The sequence below is a fragment of the Aulonocara sp. 'chitande type north' Nkhata Bay genome, linkage group LG5, assembly GCF_057382095.1.
Source record: "Aulonocara sp. 'chitande type north' Nkhata Bay isolate Kocher_YH1m ecotype deep benthic linkage group LG5, A_spYH_male_GT1.1, whole genome shotgun sequence".
In the NCBI taxonomy this organism is placed as follows: domain Eukaryota; kingdom Metazoa; phylum Chordata; class Actinopteri; order Cichliformes; family Cichlidae; genus Aulonocara; species Aulonocara sp. 'chitande type north' Nkhata Bay.
Genome location: NC_141348.1, coordinates 27,462,405 through 27,483,561, shown reverse-complemented (window position 1 = coordinate 27,483,561; position 21,157 = coordinate 27,462,405). Strand labels below are relative to the sequence as shown.

At 39.9% G+C, this 21,157-nt stretch overlaps 1 protein-coding gene across 5 annotated transcripts in view; it reads left to right on the top strand.

The window, feature by feature from the left end:
• kcnab2a (potassium voltage-gated channel subfamily A regulatory beta subunit 2a) overlaps positions 1-21,157 on the top strand; it is a 101,352-nt gene that overhangs the window by 47,358 nt on the left and 32,837 nt on the right. The window contains exon 1 of one of the 5 annotated variants that reach the window (XM_086292657.1): positions 179-549. The exons of 3 other annotated variants lie outside the window; for them this stretch is intronic. In XM_086292657.1, the coding sequence (XP_086148783.1) occupies positions 179-549 (371 nt within the window). Of the gene's footprint in view, positions 1-178; positions 550-12,905; positions 13,966-21,157 lie in introns of those variants that run through there. One more of the 5 variants, XM_086292658.1, reaches the window with a different exon arrangement.

The following is a 21,157-nucleotide window of genomic DNA, read 5'->3' as shown; positions in this document are numbered from 1 at the left end:
TGCATGGCCGTGTGCTGCCCCAAGCAGGAGTTCTGTTTTTTTTACGGGAGCAGGTGCTATTTAAGGAGGTGGCTGTCCCCTGTCGGCCCTTGCCAGCTTTGTCTGTGTCACTACTTTATTCTTCTCTGCACGAGTTGCCTCAGCATCAGAAGGAGGAGGCGAAGGAGGGAGGGGTGGCATGTTTGCGGGAGGGTACACCGGTGTCCCCCGGGGGGTTCCCGGCAAGCGCAAGTCCAGTTACTGTCCTCCTGAAAACCTGCAGATCACCAAACCGCCAGCGGCAGGCAGCGGTGTTCGGAAGAGCAGCAGCAGCGGCAGTGGCAAGATGCTGTCTATGTCATACAGCGAGAGCATCCGGAGCGGGATCAACCGCTACCACTCGGACCAAGGGCTGAATCAGCCACCGGTCAGGCCCACTGATCAGGCCGAGCTGCAGAGACTCCGGGAACAGAGGGTCGCCGCTCAGATTAAGAACATGGAAGACTTCCTGAAGATGAATGGCCTTGCCCTGGAGGAGTGTGTGTCCTATCAGACAGGCATGAAGTACAGGTAAGAGAGAAGCAGAGCTTGAGAGGGACTGAGATACTCACCAGACTGGGACAGTGGTGGGTGCTGAGAAGCTGCAGGTAAGAGCAGCTTTGCAGCTGGAATAGACAGATCAGGTGTGTGTCAGTGTGTGTGTGTGTGAACTTATAGCTGCTAGTGCTTCTGTCGAAGTTTTTTAAGTAGACAAATGAATTTCTGTCACCACAAACGTATATGTCTTTAGAAAGTGTTTATCTGCCGCTTCTTTGTTAGTAGCAGCACAGTGTTGCTGTGTCCTCTGGTCAGGCTGCATTCATGCAAAGGTACTGGGGCTCAGGTTTTATTTTAATAATCTAGGTCGGTGGCATATTTGCCCAACTGCATGGGAAGGACAGACTGCTCCGTAAGGAGTTACCTGCCCCCTTAAAATCTCACTCAGACTTCCTTTTCCTTTCCCTTGATCACATATATTTTGCCTTCTTCTTCTGTTAATCATTCCTGGTGACTGTGCAGAGAACTCTGCCTCACAGGCCAAACATGAATAAGTAACTACTTCAAGTGTGTTCAGAGTTACCTGGAGTTGCCAATTCTGCCCTTTTTAATATTTGATTTGACATTGTGTATTTGTTTTGGCTTGGGTAAAACGTATTAAATTGCAGGTTTAAATGTTTATAGAGTAATAATATTACCTTAGTCTGTTTCAGTGTGAAGTGACAACTGCCTTCTTGGCATGAGGACAACAATGCTGATTTCAAATTCAATTTAAAATTTCTATGATGTCCCTAATCTAAACAATTTAAACCTTCTGTGGTATATGAAAAATCCATCCTACATCACAAAAGCTTTAAATATTAATATATATGGTACCATGCAAAATATTATCAGATTATCAACAACACTGTATGCAGGCCTTGTAACACAAATGTTGATATTTGTCACTGTTGGTCCACAGACTGACAAAAGTAGAAGGCCATGAATTAAATTTTAGAAATATTTTTATTTTTTGTTTCTAAAGTGTAAGCTTACTTATTTAAGCACTTCTAAAAGCTGTAACAGGAAGACAAAAAAAAAGAAAAATTTGGACCATTCGCTCCTTTTGTTCGTGCCGTCTGCAGAGTGACAGAAAACTATTTTCTGGACTGTTGGGCTGACAGCAGCCGGTTTAGCGGCTGTTGTGTTGGCTAATATGGCCTGTTAAGCTGATGATGTTATTGTCGCGGACACGGATAGGTTTCATCACACTCAGGCACGGCTGCTGTTGTTTTTGACTCTGACCAGTGACTATGCCTGGCTGCTGTTACCGTGCCTGGGGTGAGCAGGTTTTACTGTCGTCTTCAGGTAGCGTTGTATGTCACCATATCTGGCATGTTACCTTGCCTGTAGTTACCCCCGTGTTGTGTAAAAGTCAGTCACTGATCCATGACAGGCTTAGCTGCAGCTTTGCGAGGATGCATGTAGACAGGGAGTTTAGTCATGCAGACGGCGTGTGCAAGTCTTTGAGTATCAGGATTAAAGAACATCGGTACTGATTGTAAGTTGTAGCATTACTATATGAGTTGTTGTTGTTTTTATTATTTATATTGTGTGCAGTCCAGAAGTCTTGAAATATATCTGTGGGATTTATTTATTTGTGCTGTTGTATTGAATCAATATGAATGGTTAAACAGGATCTCAGTAGACAGAGGAAATCCTGCCAGAATACTGTGTTTCTTGTACTGTGATCTCCTGCAATTCCTGTAATTAGGAGTGTAATTGGGTCAGCAAGTACACACAACCTCTGACTCAAACTCATCATTATTTCAGGTGTGTGGCCAATAAGGCAGGCCAGCATTGCAACTGCATCACAGTTAAACTGTTCTTACTCTTAACTTTCTGACATCTGTACACACGATCCCTCTTCACGCAGTCGAATGCTAATGAAGGGTGGATTGTTTTTCATCACAAGACAAGGGTGGGGTTGTTGTTTTTCCCAGGTTTAAATTAATTTAACAAATATCTATGGTCTTAATCAATAGACTATTAATATGTTCAAATATCCTTACTAACAGTAATGAACTACTGTTCATCTTGATTATGGGGATTTCCTCAAAGTTGTCAATATTGTGCATTTCAACTTAAGGTAAAAGGTTACTCCATTTCCATTATGTTGCCCTTGAAACGTAATACTACCACTCAGCAGGCCCATTTGGACACCGGAAAACTTTCCCTAGCGTTCATGTCCTCGGACTGAGAGCCAGCCAGTGGGTAAAGGAGCCAGCTTGAGCTCAGTGAGGCGAGACAGGAAGCCTGTGTATACGGAGCTATATGGAGGTTCACTGGATGAGTATAGATTTCTGGAGTGACCTAATACTAATGGACATAGTATTGACATCCACTGGGGGGTTCATACCTGAGAGTAACTGTTTCTTGATGTACAGTAAACCTTTCTGATTTGATATGGAGGATCGTTTTTTTTTTTCACCTTTTTTTTTTTTTCACCTTTTTTTGTTGTGAATTACAACAGTTTGATTGAATCGGTTGGATAAAAATGCTGTGCTACATGTTATTTTATTAATGCCACATTGAACACTTGTTGGCCACCAGAGGGCAGACTGACATCAAAGCTGATAAAAGTGTATCACTGACACAGTAAGGTCAAGACCGTATTAAAAAGTAGGCATAGGTAATGCAGGTAATGCTGTATCAGTCACTTCCCTCTGTATAGATTTGGCAGATTTAAAATTTCTTAGGTGAATGTTTGTCTGTAGTTTCTCTTAGGAAAACTGCTTATAAATGCCAAACTTCAGTCTCCCACTTATCTATTTTTTCTATCTACTACTGTGACCAGATAGACTAAAGCCACACTAAGTCAACCACTTCAGCATGCAATTCTAAAATGAAGGGGGGGAATCCAGCTTCACTAATGAGCAGTTTAAGTGTTTGGTTTAAAGATGATTTCTATGCAACTCTTTTAATTTGAGCGTTGCAGAAGTTTTTTGAAAGGGAAAAAAAACAAGAATTTTATTTTTGTGTATATCAAATTTCTCCCATCGTTGGAAAAAATTGAAAAGCAGATCTCGGTGTAGTCATTGCTGTCCACCTCAGTCATGTAAAAACACTCTTCTAGATGTTTTGTTAATAGCAACAGATACCCACTAGGTGGTGGAGATGTTCCACTTTCATAGTGAAGTTGAACAGTAGCACAGATGCCTCTCATTGCACTTGATGTTATAATTCAGTCACTGAGCACAGTGAGAGCATCACTCTTTGCACTCCTACACTGCTGAACATTATGTCCAGCTAATGTCTGTCTAAAAAAATGTTTAAGCATAGCTTGGTATTAAAACCAGAACAACAGATAACTAAAGCAATTTAAAAAGCCAGCCTATGATGAGGTATATCACAGTGCTGGCAGTAATGGTAATTTCTTTTCTTTTGCCTCAAAGCATTATAAACCATTTATTTTTGATATCCAAACATTTGTGTCTCATTCTTAACCCACACACTCACTTATTTTCCTCTCATGCGCATGCACAAACCTTTTTGGTGATGAAAAGGCAAATCTGCACAGAGGCAGTCTAAACGCTTATTTTTGTTCTCAATTTCAGGGCATTGCGGCATGTGTATCAGCCCGGGCATCTGTGACGTTTTTCTTCAGGCAATCCCCTACTCAAGTTCTAAATTTAGCAACAGGCTCGTATCCACAGCTGCAGCTGGAGGGAGATGAACAGGCTGAAGATTAACCTGTTCATCAACTGTTTTACCTCAAGCACGCTGCCTCACAGACTCAATTCTTTGATGAGGGTCATGCTACAGTCACAGGGATAGCAGCTGTTGTTTCGGTACTTGGAGTGATATGGATTTGGTTTCCAGTAGTGACCTCTCCAGTTCCTCTTTGAGCTATGCCCAGCTAGCCTAGTCTGACAGCTTGTCAAAATGTTCTAGTCAGAGATATAGCGTGGGCACAAGAAGTGAGAATGCCGGGGATTACACAATTGTCTTTTGCTTTGATTCATGTTATATTTTCATTTAATAGTCATTTATAGCAGCAAAACCCAGCTAAAGACCATAACTTGTGACATGTTAGTACATTATGTTTTTTTGAATATCTGGTATTGAAAGTTCTTCATTTAACAATACCATATTGCAACACAGTAAGGTCATCATATGGATTTTCAGCATTGCAGCTATCTAGTATGTAGGCTGTCGTAGATAATTACTCTTCTGTCTACTAATAACTGATTATCAGCTTTGTCAGTATAGATCCAACGCAGTAACCAGCTGGTATTCAAAGACTTTGAGTGATTTATGCCACAACATAATGAGCTACTTTTATAGAATTACGAGCAGAATAAAAAGTTACCTCTATCAATAAAGGGAACAGCTGTGACCCAGGATATTGACTGTGACCACGAATTGAAAGGTCAGTGGGTCGGTCCCCACATGTTCAGTCTGAATGTCAACACGTCCTCAAAATATTGAAGCCCCTGTTGTCATTTGTTTGCGGGTGTGTGGTGTGAGAATAGAAGATAGTCTTGAGTGAATGTGGCTCGCTGTTTAAAGCACCGTAGAATAGCTCTGTATAAAAGCTGTCAGTTTGAACTTTGATGTTTGTCAAGAGCAGTCTTAAATTAAGTAAGTGCAAGCCTTATCATTACCCTGTTGGACAATATTACTTTTATATAGCCTCTCTAGTTATTCACTATTTGTTAGAACGTGTTTTGAATTGTTATTACAAGCAGGATTATTTTGACTGATTCCTTTCTAGTTGAGTACTCTCTCATTCCTAATAACACCGCCCCGTTACTGTTACTGTTCTGCAAGTTAAATGGTAGGAACCGCCTGACATCTGTGGCCCTCCTCCATCATACTTATCTGGAAACCTTGCAAATGTGTTGCTTTTAATATTTAGTGATTATGCTTCTCCGTTCACATTGTTCTTTCTCCGCTATTTTGTGTCCTAACTATCTCAGCAAAAGTGTTTTTGCATTTGTGTTAAAGCTGCCAGGGATTAGTAAAAACCAAGTAGTGACAAGAGATAGTCCTCATGGTTTTAGACACTTTAGGATGTAGTCATTTTGCATCCTTTTAAAAATTAAGAACAATATTTGGCACACAAATCCTAAACTGTTGAATTTCATATCTAAATAAAATGTTCTCATAGAACCACGACCATTTCTTCCTGGTAAATCTCTCACTCCAGGTCCATAGGCAGCTGGAATAATGATGGGTATAAGACTTAACATTTAGTGTTACACGCATATTTTTGTGTGCCTCTATGGTTTGGAAATGCTTAACCAAAAATGTTTTTCATTCAAAGGGTACCCTATCCTAGTAAAGACTGAAAGTTCACTGAAGCTTTTAGTACATTTCTGTGGTTTTGCGATTGCTGCAACTTTAACGCATGGGGACATTTTCTGTTACACACCTGACTGACTTTTCAGAAACGCAGCAAAACTGGGTCCTCATTTGCAGGTGTTGCGGTATTATAAAATGTAAATCTCAGCTTTGACAAAATTGTCAGCTTACTTTGTGTTTAATTAAACCTTCAGAGCACATTTCTTTGTGTTGCTTTATGCTAGGACACTTCCAGGCCTTTTCCACATATTTGTCATGGTTGTAGTAGCTAAAGGTATGTGACTATGCTTTGCTCTGTTGGTTTGTCTTTTGCTTTTTAGAACAGTTATTTAGTTTCTATATCCACTGCTGCCTTAGTCTACTTATTCAAGCCTATGGATTTGTAGTTTACCTCAGAATCTTGTAATTTTTCTTGTTTTCTGCTGATAATATTTAACATTTGTGTATATTGCGAGCTATCATGCACTATATTTTTAGTTTATTTTTATAGACTGAGCTCTCAGGCAGAGAAAGGTTTGGCCTGTCAGGATGCCAAGATTGGGGATTTACTAACAACTGTCTGATAATATTATACTGCTTTATGTTCTAGGGATACAGCCCATTCAGGGTCAGCAAATCAGCAGCCAAGAATAAAATACAAACCATCTGTTTCATAAGCTCAGTTTAACTCCTCAGCATTTGTGTGACAGGACCATCAAATGCTTAACTTTGAGTGGCATTTGCTCGAAAGCGATGGTCTTTGTTGGTCTTAAGATCTGTGGATTTTCAGAGATGTCACAGTGCTCGTAGATAACTTAAAATGGGTCTCCAGTCGCAGCCTGTTTTGCATTTTATATGTCAGTGGATTTTGTGATATAATTTCAATGCACGTGTTAAATACATAAAATTTGCCAGGCAATTTCATCAGTATAGCTGCCGTTTGGAAGCAGAATGCTAGGCTCGAGTAGTACATCCTTCCATTGAAATGTGTGCAGTAGTGAATATTTCTGCCTAGCAACACTTGGCTATGTGAAGATTTCCTTAGGTATGACAAATGCACACAGGCAAGCGGGAAGATTTCCCATTGAACAGACCAGATTATTCTGCTTCCTCATCTCATCCCCTCTCTTGCCTTCTCTTTCCTACCAGATAGTGTGTAAATCAGATATGTTTGGTTTAAGCACACCTTGTTACTCAAATTATGGGTTTGAAAGCCTCACATGGCTGTGAAATCGGTACTTGGTTTGTTTATTCCACAATATGCTCCAGAAACGTGTTATTTTGTTTTCTAGACAAGTATACAACCCATTATACACATGAGCATTGTACATGAGATGCTAAAGTTACCATGTGCCATATTTAAAATATAATAACGTGTTTTCCTGTTTTCCTAAATTTTAAATTTGAGCCACTATGACTATATTACATAAGAACAGGGATTTCCTGTCCTCTATTTTTTGATCGTCTTCTGCTCCGTTAGACGTGTCAGCGGGGACAGCTGAAATGACAACTCCTCCTGAGCCCAGCTGTCTGCGGGGAATCTGCCATGTTCACTGGAGAATTAAAAACTGCAGCACTCGTTGCTCGCAGATGTGACCATCGCTCTGCTGTTTCCCCAGGAAATCCCAGAATCGCCAAAGAGCTAGACCTAATTTTCTACATTTCTTTGTATTTCTGTGATGGCTATTCCAAATCTCCAGTACATCTTTGTCACAGTTGAGTTCATTCAGACCATGAAACGGTAGAGAAAGAAAACAAAGTCTTGATGCTAATATAACACATAAAGAAATTGGAATACTGCTGTTTAATTACATCCTCATCATAGTGACTCAATTAGAAATGTTCAGACACAGCCTCGGGATGCATTAAGCTGTTAGAAAAGCATCTGTCGATCAACACTGTCAATCTGTCTGACCTCACTTCTCTTTCCATTAACTCTGTTAAGCCCTTTTTCTTACACACACACACACACACACACACACACACACACACACACATCATCTTGGGGATGCTATACTTTTCACATGGTTACTCAAATCCTCACAAGTGTGTGGAGTTAAGTTACATATGATACAGGTGTGGCCATGAGCTGAGATCCCTGGTTAAGCTTTTGTAAATTAACAGTAAGATACTGAATGTGCATAGAAGAAGTCTGAGAAAGCATGAGATGAAACGCTTAAACTAGTTTTGACTTGATATTCTTAAGCTATATTCTGATTACCCATCTTGAAGGACTGGGTAATCAGAATATAGCTGGATAACAACCTTGTTTAATTGTACGCTTAAAGGGAATCCTTATCTGTGTTGTAGTCCTTATAGATGACTACAAGAAGCCTTTGCTTGCTAAACTAGCTTGGACGGATTAGGTCTATAGACTTGCTAGTTTACGTACCGATCTTGACTCGGCGCAGACTGTCTGCCCCTGAAAGCGAATTAGTGAAAGACTCCGTGTAACACTCACGCCAGTGACAAATGTCAATTTTGGAGGTCCCTTTCCCCTTTCAGCCGCCAAGGGCATTCTTTGTATTTTGTGCTCTGTGTGGAATTGATTTGGAGAGCCAGTGCCTATTTTTAGAGATAAGACTGCGGTTGTGCCGAAGAATCAGTGCTCACAACCGTACCCAACAGTACTTCTGTGGTCAGAGAAATTTCTGATGCTCCGTTCATTAAAGAAGTTGTCTTAGTTGCAGTATGTGTGCTATAGTTTGGAAGAAAGCAGTTGCCTGAGCTCCTGTACGGCCAGAACAGACTCCTGAGGCTTCATTATGGCATAGCAACATCGATGGGCCTAAGCCTCTTTCTGACCAAGGCTGTTGAGTTGAGCAGAACATAGTCAATAGTTTTGATTGTGTGTGTGTGTGTGTGTGTGTGTGTGTGTGGTCTTTTTCCAAGTTTTAGTAATAAAGGACATAAGATTGTAAGAAGTGGAATACATTTTTATAGCCGTTTGTGTGTATTTGCAGCTGTTACATGGTAAATTTGAAACTGAATGTTGTTCTTCAATCTTTTGTTTTCTTTGTCGTCTCTCGCCTGAAAAAAGGTGCTGTTATTGGTTTTGGCGAATTTTAGTCGACTGCAGTCGTGATCAGGGAAGCACACATGTTCTGCTCTGAACATTCAGCTTATCTCTCCTCTTCCTCCCCCACACACACTGAATGAGGGCCGTAGCAGTCCTCTGCATTCACTCACTGTGATATTTTAGACGCTCAGTAGATTTTCTTTTTTTTTTTCTTTTTTTGATATCCTCAAATCAGTCACTTAATCAAAGCGAGGAGATTAAGGCCCCCACACAAGAAAGGGCACTGTAATAAGATTTGCTCAGCACTGCTAACTAACAACCAACTACTGAGTCCAGATCTAACAGTAGGAACTTCAAAGGTTTTCAGGTGTTGTTTGGTTGTTTCCTTTAAGCATTAATCCAAAAGTAGCTCTTTACTCCTGCAGAACAGTTTAACACGGTTGGAGCCACCCTACTGTGTTCCTCCTAAACATATTGTCACTAATTAGCAATTTAACAGCCACACTCTAAGGCATTATGTGAAGATTAGAGTTACTTATTTTTAGTACATCATCTGTCACGACTGATTTATCTTGCAACAAACAATGAGTAGAAGTTAATTCATTACAAATGTTCTCTGTGATGAATGAGTACAAAGCAGTTAATGCTCAGGCCAGTTTTTGCTCGATAATGGTGCTGGGGAAAGAACCCCGATGAAAGTGTGCATGAAAGACTGCAGGAGATCCTGAAAGTGCACACATTTGTTCAAAATGACTTTGACTCGGAGTTCATTACCAAGCCAGTAGGCAGTGTGACCACTGCAGTGCAATTTGATGCGTCATCCAAGTGAAAACTTGAGTAATGAATTAAACACTGAGGTGGTTTATTAAGTTATGAGTAACTGATGAAGTCTTCCCCTTTGGCATTGTCTTGACTCTGCTGCAGAAGTGTTGCATGTTGAAAAAGTGGAACTAGGAAGTCTTTTTTTGTTTTTTTTCTGAAGAAAGGATTTACTTATCAGCTCTTCACTTGGCAGCAGTAGGTGTATACTCCTAAAATATCTGTCAGGCATGCTCACAGCAATGCCTGCTAACATTTCTTAAAGAGAACAGTCATGTCATCATGCAGTGATTAGGTGTCAGTCATAGTTAATGATTTCTTTTTCTCTTCTCCTTCTCTCTGGGCTTTTGGTCCTTTTTTTGCTTTCCAGATATAGTCAGAAGGAATAAAACACATACTGCCAGTCTAAAGAAAGTTGGCAGATGTGCCTGTGGCGAATTATTAAATCATAGTAAATGTGACAGGCGTGATTTATTGGATTGAACATATTTTTTGTTGGTGTATTTTTGTAACGGTTTGTAGATCCTGTTGTATTTGTTAATTAGAAAGCGTTGGTGTGTGTGGTGTCATTTTTAGTTTAGACATCTTACAGGTCTCTTAAAATGAACATTGAAAGTTGCAGTGTAGTTTTGATGGTGGGAGTTGGGCAGTCTGCAGAAAATGGCAGGAGGTGCAGTAAGATAAATATGATTATAGAGGATTATATTGATTCCTTTTAAAAAACATGTGGATTTCTAGAATTGAATAAGTAAAGTGTTCCCACTAACTTCCTGTGACTCTGGGAGTTTAGTCAAGGTTCAGTGTACATGTAAAGGATGATGATGATGATGATGATGATAATAAATTTTTATTTATGAGCATCTTTCAAGTCACCCAAGGTCACTTTACAATAGGATAAAACACTTAGTAAAACAATGGCAGAATAAGAACAATAAAACAAAAGCACAAGATAAAATTAACAAACAGTGGATTCACAGTGAATATGCAGATTTGAACAGATGAGTTTTGAGTTGGGATTTAAACTGGGGGAGAGAACCAATGTTTCTTATTTCTGGGGGCAGAGAGTTCCACTCCACAGCCTGGGAGCAGAGCAGCTGAAAGCTCTGCTTCCCATGGTGGTGAGGCGGAAGGAAGGTACAGTAAGCTGGATAGAAGAAGAAGATCGAAGTGAACGGGCAGAACAGGTAGTGGTTAACAGGTCAGAAAGGTAAGGAGGAGCCAGGTTATGAATGGCCTTGAAGGTGAGCAGAAGAAGTTTGAAAATTATCTGGAATTTCACAGGGAGCCAGTGAAGTTCCTGAAGAACAGGGGTGATGTGCTGGTAGGAGGGGGTTCTGATGATAATGCGAGCAGCAGAGTTCTGAACCAGTTGGAGCTTATGGAGGGATTTTTGGGGGAGACCATGCAGAAGAGAATTGCAGTAGTCAATACAGGTAACAAGACTATGGACAAAAATGGACGTAGACTGGGTGGAAAGAGAAGGAAGCAATCTGTTAATGTTACGTAGATGGAAGTAGGCAGAACGGGTGAGCTTATTGATGTGAGATTTATAGGAAAGTGAACTGTCTAGGATGACACCAAGGCTCTTAACCTGAGGAGAAGGGAAAACTGTGGAGTTATCGATGGTGAGTGAGAAATGGTTTGCCTTCATAAGGTTGGATTTGGTGCCAATAAGGAGGCTCTCAGTTTTATCCTCACTGAGCTTTAGAAAATTAGAGGTAAACCAGGATTTTGACTCGGATAGACATTCTGTAAGGGAGGAAGGTGGGAGGGAGGAATCAGGTTTGCAAGAGAGATATAACTGGGTGTCATCAGCAAAACAGTGAAACTGAAGATCAAATTTGCGGAAGATGGTACCTAGAGGGAGGATGTATATTATGAAGAGACTGTGTCTGACAGCGTAAGCTCGTGTTCCCGGCCTTTCCCAATTGTCAGTACCTTCCACATGTCACAACTCTTGGGAGTCCTGGAGTAGAGCAGCGTGGATTGTGGCATCATGTTTCTATCACAGTGGTGGCAAATGCATAAACCATACCCTGTGCTAAAGCGGTGTCTTGGTGTATTCATCTGCTCTGTTAAAAATGAGCAGACATTGATGGTGAAGGGAATGTCCCCAAATCTCTTCCCTGTCACCCTGACATTGAGTATGATTAGTATTTTGTCACTAGAAGGTCCCTCTATACTTCTCACTGTCTTTGTGGCAGGAAGGAGCATTCACAGAAGGTCATTTGTTGCTTGTTTTCTCTGCTTTCTGTCCACAGTGTGAAACTTAAATCAGATTTCAGTTCAATTAGACCACCTTTTCCCCCTCAGGGCTCTATTTAAGTCTAGTAGACCAAAAGGTCGCCAATCTAAGAATAGAGCTGTCAGTTAGCAGCAGCCTGTTTGCTGGATTCCTTTGATGGAGGGTTTCTTCGTTGACTGCTTTACTATACGTGTCTGCTACTGATGGCATCCCTTTTAATTATCTCCTTGGCACACTCGCTGATCCACTCAGATAAGCTTCAGTATTATATTACTGAGAGTGTGCTTCTCATCTACTGTCTCACCAAGCTGCAGTCAATGTGCTGTTTACTTTTCAACCTGCAACCATTATCGTGTTTCTACTGTTCACTCTTGCATGTTCCTCCTCCGTTCACCTGAGTGTGCCTGTTACTGTTAATCAGATCAGTTTCTAATACGTGGTGAATATAGATGAATTGATGACGTTTTGTTGTACTTAATCAGTTCATTCTTGATCAAGCTGAATTTACAGCAGTACACGGCTATGTGCGTCACATGCCCGTCTTATATTGTCATAGATAAAGTTGCATAATAAATGTTTCATGGGCAGTTGAACAGACCCACGTGAGAAACCCCTTTTCTGGGGCCATAGGCAATGCACAGTCTTGAGCATTCATCCTTCCTTTTTTTTTCTCCTGACAGAATAACTAAATGAAATCACACTGCAGAGCAACAGACGACAGATAGAGAGGAGCACAAAAATGCACCACCCTGTCTTTGTAGAGCTGCTGTAAACACACAAGATTTCAGTGCATTGCTCTCTCACGCTGCCGTGGCTCTCTGAATATTCCTCCTCTTAGCTTCTCTTCATATCCCTCCCACCACAGCCCCCACCCCCCCTCGCTCTCTCTCTCGCTCTCTCACTCTCTCTCTCTCCCCTTCCATCTCTCTCCTGTGTGCACCGTGCTGCTTTATGCTCAGCACAGGGCATACAGATGTAAGTTTAATCCAGGCAACAGTGAGAGGTGAATATGAGGTTGCCCTTTTACTAACATGCAGTAGTATTGAGTCGAATATGCATCAGCCAGCGTAATTGCCGAGGCGGACCTAGAAGGAGAGATGAAAACCTCCTGGATCTGTGTGTCGTGTTTTATTCTTTCAATCTCTCTGTGTGGATCTACGCGTTGCTACTCTTAAAGCTTGGCACCAAGAGGTGCAATCTTTAGCACTAAGCTCAGTTTTAAAAAGGAAATTCCAAGACTCTGAATCTGCCTGCAAGCTTCTGATTAATAGAAAAAGCAAGAAGAAGACACCCGAGACAATCGAGGAAAAACTTAGTGGAGAATCAGCGTTTTTCTTTTTTTTTTTTCTTTCTTTCTTTCTTTCTTTCTTTCTTTCTTTCTTTCTTTTTTTGTTAATTTTATTATTACTTTAAAAGAAATTGTTGCTTTATCCACTGCATTGTGTCAGACTTGAGTTTCATGTCTAAAGTCTGCAGTGACTGCAGGTTTCTATAATGTTTTGCTTGAATTTGGACTTCGTTTGCCAGGACTTTATTTTCACCTGATCAGCAATCCATCACCATTTTCACACATTTCCTTTGCCCTCCCACCTCTTGTACCTTTTGTTTTTGTTTTTTCTGCAACATTTTGTGCTGGACAGTCACTCTAGAGACTGGGCAGTGATTTCTTGCAGAGGCGCAGTGTGAAGCTCGATTCTTGTGAGTGAACAGTCTCACATTCCCAAGAGGATCCTTGGGCTCTGCACCTCTTGGTGTTTTCCTCTCCTTATTCATAAAGAGGAGAGTTTAATTAAGGAATCTGCAGTTGGGACAGTCGGCCAGAAGCCAGGATGCAGGTGTCATTAGTGTGCACGGATCATCGTGGAGGGGTAAGCCGCAACACGGAGGACCGGCTAAATCGACAGAATGCCAACAGCCCCAGCACAGGCACCCGCAGCAAGTTCAGAGCAGTGGCGATGGTGGCTCGGAGTCTTGGACAACTCTCTGTGCAGAGTGTGCCTTCCTCCAGCGAGCAAAGTGTGAAGACTGGCATGAAGTATAGGTAGGGCATGTCTTAACAGATTTGCATCTGGCTAAATACCAAAACTTCAAGACATTCAGCATTTAAATTGCCACATCCAATCAAAGCAGATTTTGAATGATGGTGGCTGTCAAATTCTGTGACTCCACCAAGACTACTTCACCAAAAATGGATGTATTGTTTTCCCCCTTGATGTGCTAATTTGTTTTTGTTATTCCTTTCCGATTGATGACACCTGCCATGAGTAAGTTATCAAAATCAGTTATTGAAATTTACCCAAAACTTTAACTATTGAGCAATGAAGAAAGATTGTAGTTTTAACTGATTTTATTTCTATTTAAGATATACTGGAATACTCCCTCTGTAGTTAATTACTAGTACTTTCTAGTATTATCTCTAGTGCACTACTTAATACTTAAAACTACTTAAAACAATAATATGGTAGTTCCATAAGTATCACTGCAGATTGCTTTTAACTTGGTGTAACTAGGTTGATTGTATTTCAATTCACAACTAAATAAACTGATGCCAGTTGTCAATTGTTATGGAAAGAGCATGCTAATGGAAATTGCCATTGACATCATTGAAAAATATTAACACGTTGCACTTTAGGTTCTGCCTGCAACATTATAAATGTTAATAAAATACTGCATTGAATTTTATTCCACCTCCCCAGACAGCTGATTACTGATTATGTGCTGGTAAAATAGCTTCTTCTATCACTTAAGGCAAATTATTTAACCCATGTAGTGGACATGAAGACTGATGACTGTTTGTTATCTAACACAGGACATACTTACCATTTAAGCAAAGGTTTTCCTTTGGAAATGCCTTTAAATTAAAATGCAAATGTGTTCTACATGTGCAGTGAAACGTTCAGATTAGTCCAGCTTTGACAAAAGGGCTGAAAAAGCAGCAGAATAATAGTAAATGTGGAATTGCTTTAAATGCATATTGAAGCACTGAGGGTAAAAGAGTGAATTGCAAATTGAACCATAGTACAGAACAAAGAATTCTGCATGCATCAGTGAGAAAAAGCAGTTCACCTTTCTTTTCAGCACCGTGAGGTGCAGCGCATCATGCACTGCAGCAATCTGGTCATTAATGCAGTGGATCCACTTTGCATAGGACAGTTGATTCAGTCTTATTTTTCAGTAATGACTCTCTCTGTATATTTTCCCACATGTGACTCAAAGATGATCAAAGGTTGATAAGTTTATTTAAAAGGCCTGCAAGAAAAAGCAAGAAAATTTAAGAGCCGTATGAAAATTTAAAGAAACATTTTATCCATTTTAAATAGCAAGTTGCTGTTGTCTGCTATATATAAGCACCGACTAATGTACTTTCTTCATGTTTGTAGTCTTGTGTTGCTAAGGTATACTTTCTCTTTTTAAATGTTTTTTTTTTTTTAGGTACAGTGATTAAAAATTTAGTCAAATACTTTTTTTGACTCAAGCCACGTTTGATACGATACGTGGATGTTTGATTTTTGCAGGACAATATAGGAAAGTAAACAATACCCTATCAAGAACATATTTTTCAATTCTGATCATTTTATTAGTATAATAACATTTTGAAGCTCAAATCTAAAGGCAAGAAAAACTGAAGGTAATGTTGTGTCAGTCAGTTTACATTTTCATTAAGAAATGTGAAGTGTGATTGTTGACTGACAACATGGAGAGCTGTTTGGAGGCAACACATCTATCCTCAGTACTGTTTTCAGAAGCCACATCACAATCCTTTGCATCTAATTTGCTAGCGGCAGCCTCGTCGTCTTGGCGTCATTATTGAGGCTAATGACAGTGAATGAGTAAAATCATTTTCAGCTCAGGGGGCCAGTGGCTGTTTGTGTTCTTGTCTTCCTCATTGTAGTCCAAACTACATAACAGGCTCGGTGTTTGTGAACCAGACCCATATCTGATGTAAACTGAAGGTAATGCAGGTCTAAATGTAGCATGAGGCTCAAAGAATCATGGACTGAGGCTACAGCATAGTGTTTGTGGTTTTGTTTTGAAGAGATGCGACTGAAAGGGAAGGAAGGAAGAGAGTGAAAGCAAGAAAGGGAGATTGCTAAGGTTAATGCTGGTGTAGGCCCTTTGCCCACGAGGAAGTACAGTTGGCTGGAGTGATCTGTGCTCATGTCACTTTGAAACATGCCTCTTGGAGGTGAAGCTTGTAAGCCCTTTAACATGGCCTTGCATTTTGCTTTTTATCCTTAAGCATTTTCTCCTCTCTGTTAAAGGAAGATTGAATTTTTCATTATGCTGATTTGACAGCTGAAGAGGTTGGTGGTTTTATAACTGTGGCCCAAAAAGAATACAGTTAAAGCTGCCTTATCCACCCAAGAAAACTTCCCCGAGTATCCTCACTGCAGAATAGCAGTGTGAAATTCACATTAGCTTCATTTGCATGCTGTCCTCTCGTTTCCTTGAATGGCAACTTTGGACCAAGACGGTATTTGTTTGTGGGCAGGGATGCAGGTTGAGGAGTGACCTCTCCCCACAAGGCCAAGAAAATCATCAAAGTGAGCGTCTCCTTCCTCCGGGATGGAGGGATTGCAGCGGTTTTATTGTGCTGCCTGTAGTTCTGAAATGAGACACTTTGTCTGTCTGGTTAAAATAATCAGGCGGGACTGTGAGAGCCTGCACCTCTTCTAAGGAATGATTAAATGCCTTCAGTCAGGACTGAATTAATGCCGCACACAAAATGGCTTGTGATTATGTAAAGTAGTTCTTCTCGAGGAATGGAAGAATATCTGTGAGACTGGGCAGGCAGTGCAGGTGGAGAGTCAATCCCATAAGATCCCTGCCATTCACAGTCCACTATCAGCTCCTCACTCAGTCACCCAAACCCTGGCTGACTCGCCTTCAAAAGAGATAGTTTTACATCCCACTATGTTGCAAATAAACTGCTGCAAAGTAATGCTGAGGTAAATGGGTTTCTGAACGTATCGCTTTTCCGCTGGGCTGCCATTTTTGTGCTTTGTGCAGTCAAACTGTAAGAATTCATCTTAAACCGTTGCGCTCTAGAGAGATATATTTCTAAGCATGCTCTTTGTTCTTTGCCACAGTCCGCATCAGCTACAAAACACTTATGCTGTGTTGCACTCGGTGTCGTTTACTGCATAGGCCATGTAAATCAGAGCTGACTCATCTCCTCCCCTGGTGTAAATCTACAAGTAATTCGCCTTAGCCCAAACTGTCAGTAGGATTCCTCGCACGTCTGGAGGTTTAGTTGTAAAGTTGACAGTGAATCCCAGCCAAAGTAAATAACTACTGGCAGTGTTGTGTAAGCGAATGGCATTTAAATCCCACAATTGCGTTGTGTGAAATTGTCATTATCGATAATGGAAAAAAGAAAAAGCTTGGAGCCTGGAAGCCTGGGGGGTGTCTTTGTTTAGTGCACCTTGAAGTCACTTAATGTAGCAGATGGCAGAGATACTGTTACAAAAAGCGAAATGTGAGTCGAGTGTCAATTTTCCGAGTTCTGAAAATGAAACATTTACACACTAATTATCACCATACAGCTTTAATGTTATTAGCTGTGACTGTAAGATTGAAGATGCATCCGCGGTGCTCGTTTCTGGCAACATTTTAGTCTGTGTAAGGATTTGTTTTTTGTTTTTAAGAATAATGAGTATGAGTGTTTCTTTTTTTCACTATTTCACTACACAAATACCACACCATGCATCGCTACGGCTCGGGTGACAAAAGCTGTGGGTGTGAGATTTGGGGCGTCGTGAGTGTGGGAGCCTGCTGGGACGTTTTCCTGCCTTCTGAGGGCTCTCGTCATCAGGGAACCAGCTTTCCACAGCCTGCACTCCCCCTTAAAATATGAATCATAAATAAGCCGTGGTGGTTGAACAGAACAAACATGCAGCAGTACAGTTTGGCTACTCTGAAGTAAATACTAAGCATAATCCACAGTACAGATTCGAGGCCACAGTAGCCACTTAGGTACCATCTTAAATGTGTACAGAACATTCGCCATCTGTTTGCTCTGGGCATGTGGGGAGAAACTGCCAAAGAGTGGCATGGTTCATTTATTGATGTACTCTCACATTTCAGTGTATGTACCAAGGTTTTGACTGTATCGGTGCACAGGAGAGTGAGTAAGCTTGGGCGGTGGGGGGTTTGTTGTAAGATATTTAGCCTATGTATCTGTAAGCGTGTCTTCATGTAAGCTGCTCTTTATTTGCCTCACTGATAGAGTTTAATTAGAGCCTCTGTGTGCGTGTCCTAGCTCCACTCATTTTCTCTGCATATTATTTTCATAAATGCACTAGAAATAGCTTAGATTTATTAATTCTGGTGTACACTGCCAAGAAGAGGTAGTGTGCAACAGAATAGATTAGCATTAAAGTGTGGATGTCTTCTACGGTTTCCTGAAGTATGTTTGCAGTGATTTTTATAACTCCTTTCATTGTATTATTTTTTTTTTAGCCTGAAAGGTTAAGCATAACTGTAGGGCATAGTATAATACAGATTTAGTAAAAAGTGTGATTATATTCAGTATGTACATAGTGTTTTTAAGATTATAGATTAGCTTCCATAGCTGGCTGTTAGTGTGGATACAGTAAGGAGACGGTTTATATTTCCAAATTAAAAATCAACGGACTTGCCGTGGCAGTGAAACGGCATTTAATCTCGTGTTCTGGATTAGAAACATTTGAACTGCATCTTATGTAATATGTAAAAACAAACAAACAACCAAACAAAAGTATTTCAAATATGAGGATCCAGTACAGCACAAAGCTAGAGCTTTAGCTTACCCAGCATGATGCTTAGTCATGTGTATTATGAATATTTAACCTCAACATTTTTTTTTTTTTTTTTTTTTTAAATTAACCAGATGGTATGTGCCTGCTCCTAATTGACACAGCACCCAGTGTAATCTCCTTCTTATCAGCAACATCTTTTACCAGTGTGTTTTTAAAACCTCTGATTACAGTTTGACAGTCATTTGTTTACATTAATGATTCATCTCTTTTGCTTCTGTAAAATGTCAAATTTGTGAAAAATATGTCAGTTTTCCACATTTAAAACCCGAACATATTCAGTTTACAGTCATAGACGTCTAAGCTATACAAGTGAAGTTTAAAAAATGAGCCATTGTTACAAAGAAAACCATCATATTTATCTTTATATGCTCACTTTGAGTCAGATGTCAGTGGCACACTTCAGAAAAAAACATTTGTGGCACAGTTTGACTTCCTCTTGTGTGGAAACTGATTAGAACTGTGTGCTAATTTTTGGAATACAGATGTTTATTCTGCCTGTTCAAAAACTTGTTTAAAACTACAAATTATGTAATTATTTATTAATTAAATGTCAAACTTTATTCATGTTTGATTTCTCTGAGAAGTCAGAAAACCTCTAAAATTAATGTTTCTGTTCAGGAATGCAAGGAAATGAATGCAATTTGGCATCCTAATTAAAACATTGTTTTTCCTTTTTTTCCCCTCTTGCTCTTATGGAAAATGGTAAATGTGAAAATTCTTGGATAACAACAATAATTATATTTTAGCATTAAAGATGTAATTTAAAGTTGAAGACCTTGTGCATACTGGTAGATTAACCATTACAGAAACATAAAAAGTGATTTTGGTCACTGTATTACTGTTAATTGTGTGTTAAATGGGTGGTGGTCTAATAAATTTGTTAAGCACCGTATGTTATAATGTTTGAAAAAATTACTGTGGGTTACAGGCCAGTTTGGCACCCAGATTCATTTGTCCACAAGTTGTTGTTGAAACACTTATAGCTCCAAAATGTATGTCATTCTGCATTGTTGGTGCCTTCACAGATGTTCAAGTTCACTATGCCAAATGCATTAATGAACCCCTGCTCATTAATGGTTGCTGTTTTTGAACTATGCATTATAGTTAGAATACATAATTTAAAGCAAATAATAATAATATTTTGATCAAATGCTTTCCACCTGTTGAGTTTTGCATTTGATGACACATTGACAAACTTTGTTCACAGATAATGGGTTTCAGAGTGATTCCTGAGCCAAAGTAGTGATTTCCAATGCAGATTGTCAGTTTTAATGCAGTGCCAGCTGAATTTGCATTTACACGTTTCAACTCCTCGAGAAACAGTGTTGTAGCTGCAACAACAGAATTTAGGCTTTTAGTTCTCAAAACGGGACCGATTGTCTGTGAGACATCTTTTAATCATCGATTTATCAAATAATTGTTGTAGGTGTGTTTGTGATTTATCTTAGGTTAAGTTGAGAAGTTATTACTTTTAACAAATGTTAAAATGTTAAATTCGGGGATGGCTCAAAGGCCGATACTGCTACACTTGAGTATCTGGTGATACCTAATACCATTGTTTCCCCTCTCTTAAACAACGAATCTGTTAATCATGCATTTGTCAATGACTGAGCTCACATATCAGCTGTGAAACCAATCATGGCAACTTTTTCCAAGGATCAGCTGTGATTAAAGAGACTTTTGTTACTCGTCTACGCTATGCTGTAATTTGGGATAATGGGTTGTTTTGGATTATGCTTTTTCTTCACTGATATCTAATCCCAGAATCGCAGCTGGTATCAGACCAATATTGGTTCTGAGTACAGCTTAGTATGATATTAAAAACACAGTATACAGTATGAACCATTGCTTGGACTTGGAATACCCCGCAGGTTCTGCTAAGCTCCCATTTGCTACTCTCCAGCACAAAGCAGAAGAGTTTCCATTCCTGTAGGCACGGGCAGATTTATCCCCAGACAAGAACCTCTGAAAATGCCTGAGTTGGATGAAAACAAATTCAGCCTTGGGAAAACCCTCTGAGCCAACAATCTGTTTAGGTCCAAGAAGAAAATAAACTGCCATTGACAGCTGTCTTAAAGTGCTTCACTGCCACTGGCTCTGTGTTTTTGGCTGTGGTGTGTAGATGTTTTCTATGCACAATATTAAATCAAATTTGACATCTTCTCAGGCTGCTGACAAACACGGCACTACAAGCAAACAGAATACAGTGTTAAACAGAATACATTCAACAAAGGAAGTTAACTCCATAAAAATGGCATAATATAATAAAATTGCAACTTCAACCTAAAAACAAATTGCATTTTTGACAGTTGGAGGAAACCCCGTGTTGGTTGCAGTTAATGTCATAAATCTTCTTATATTTTCTTGAACACACTAATTTTGCCTTGGCCACACGCATGGATAGTAAATACTCAAGTATTGCACCACTCATTG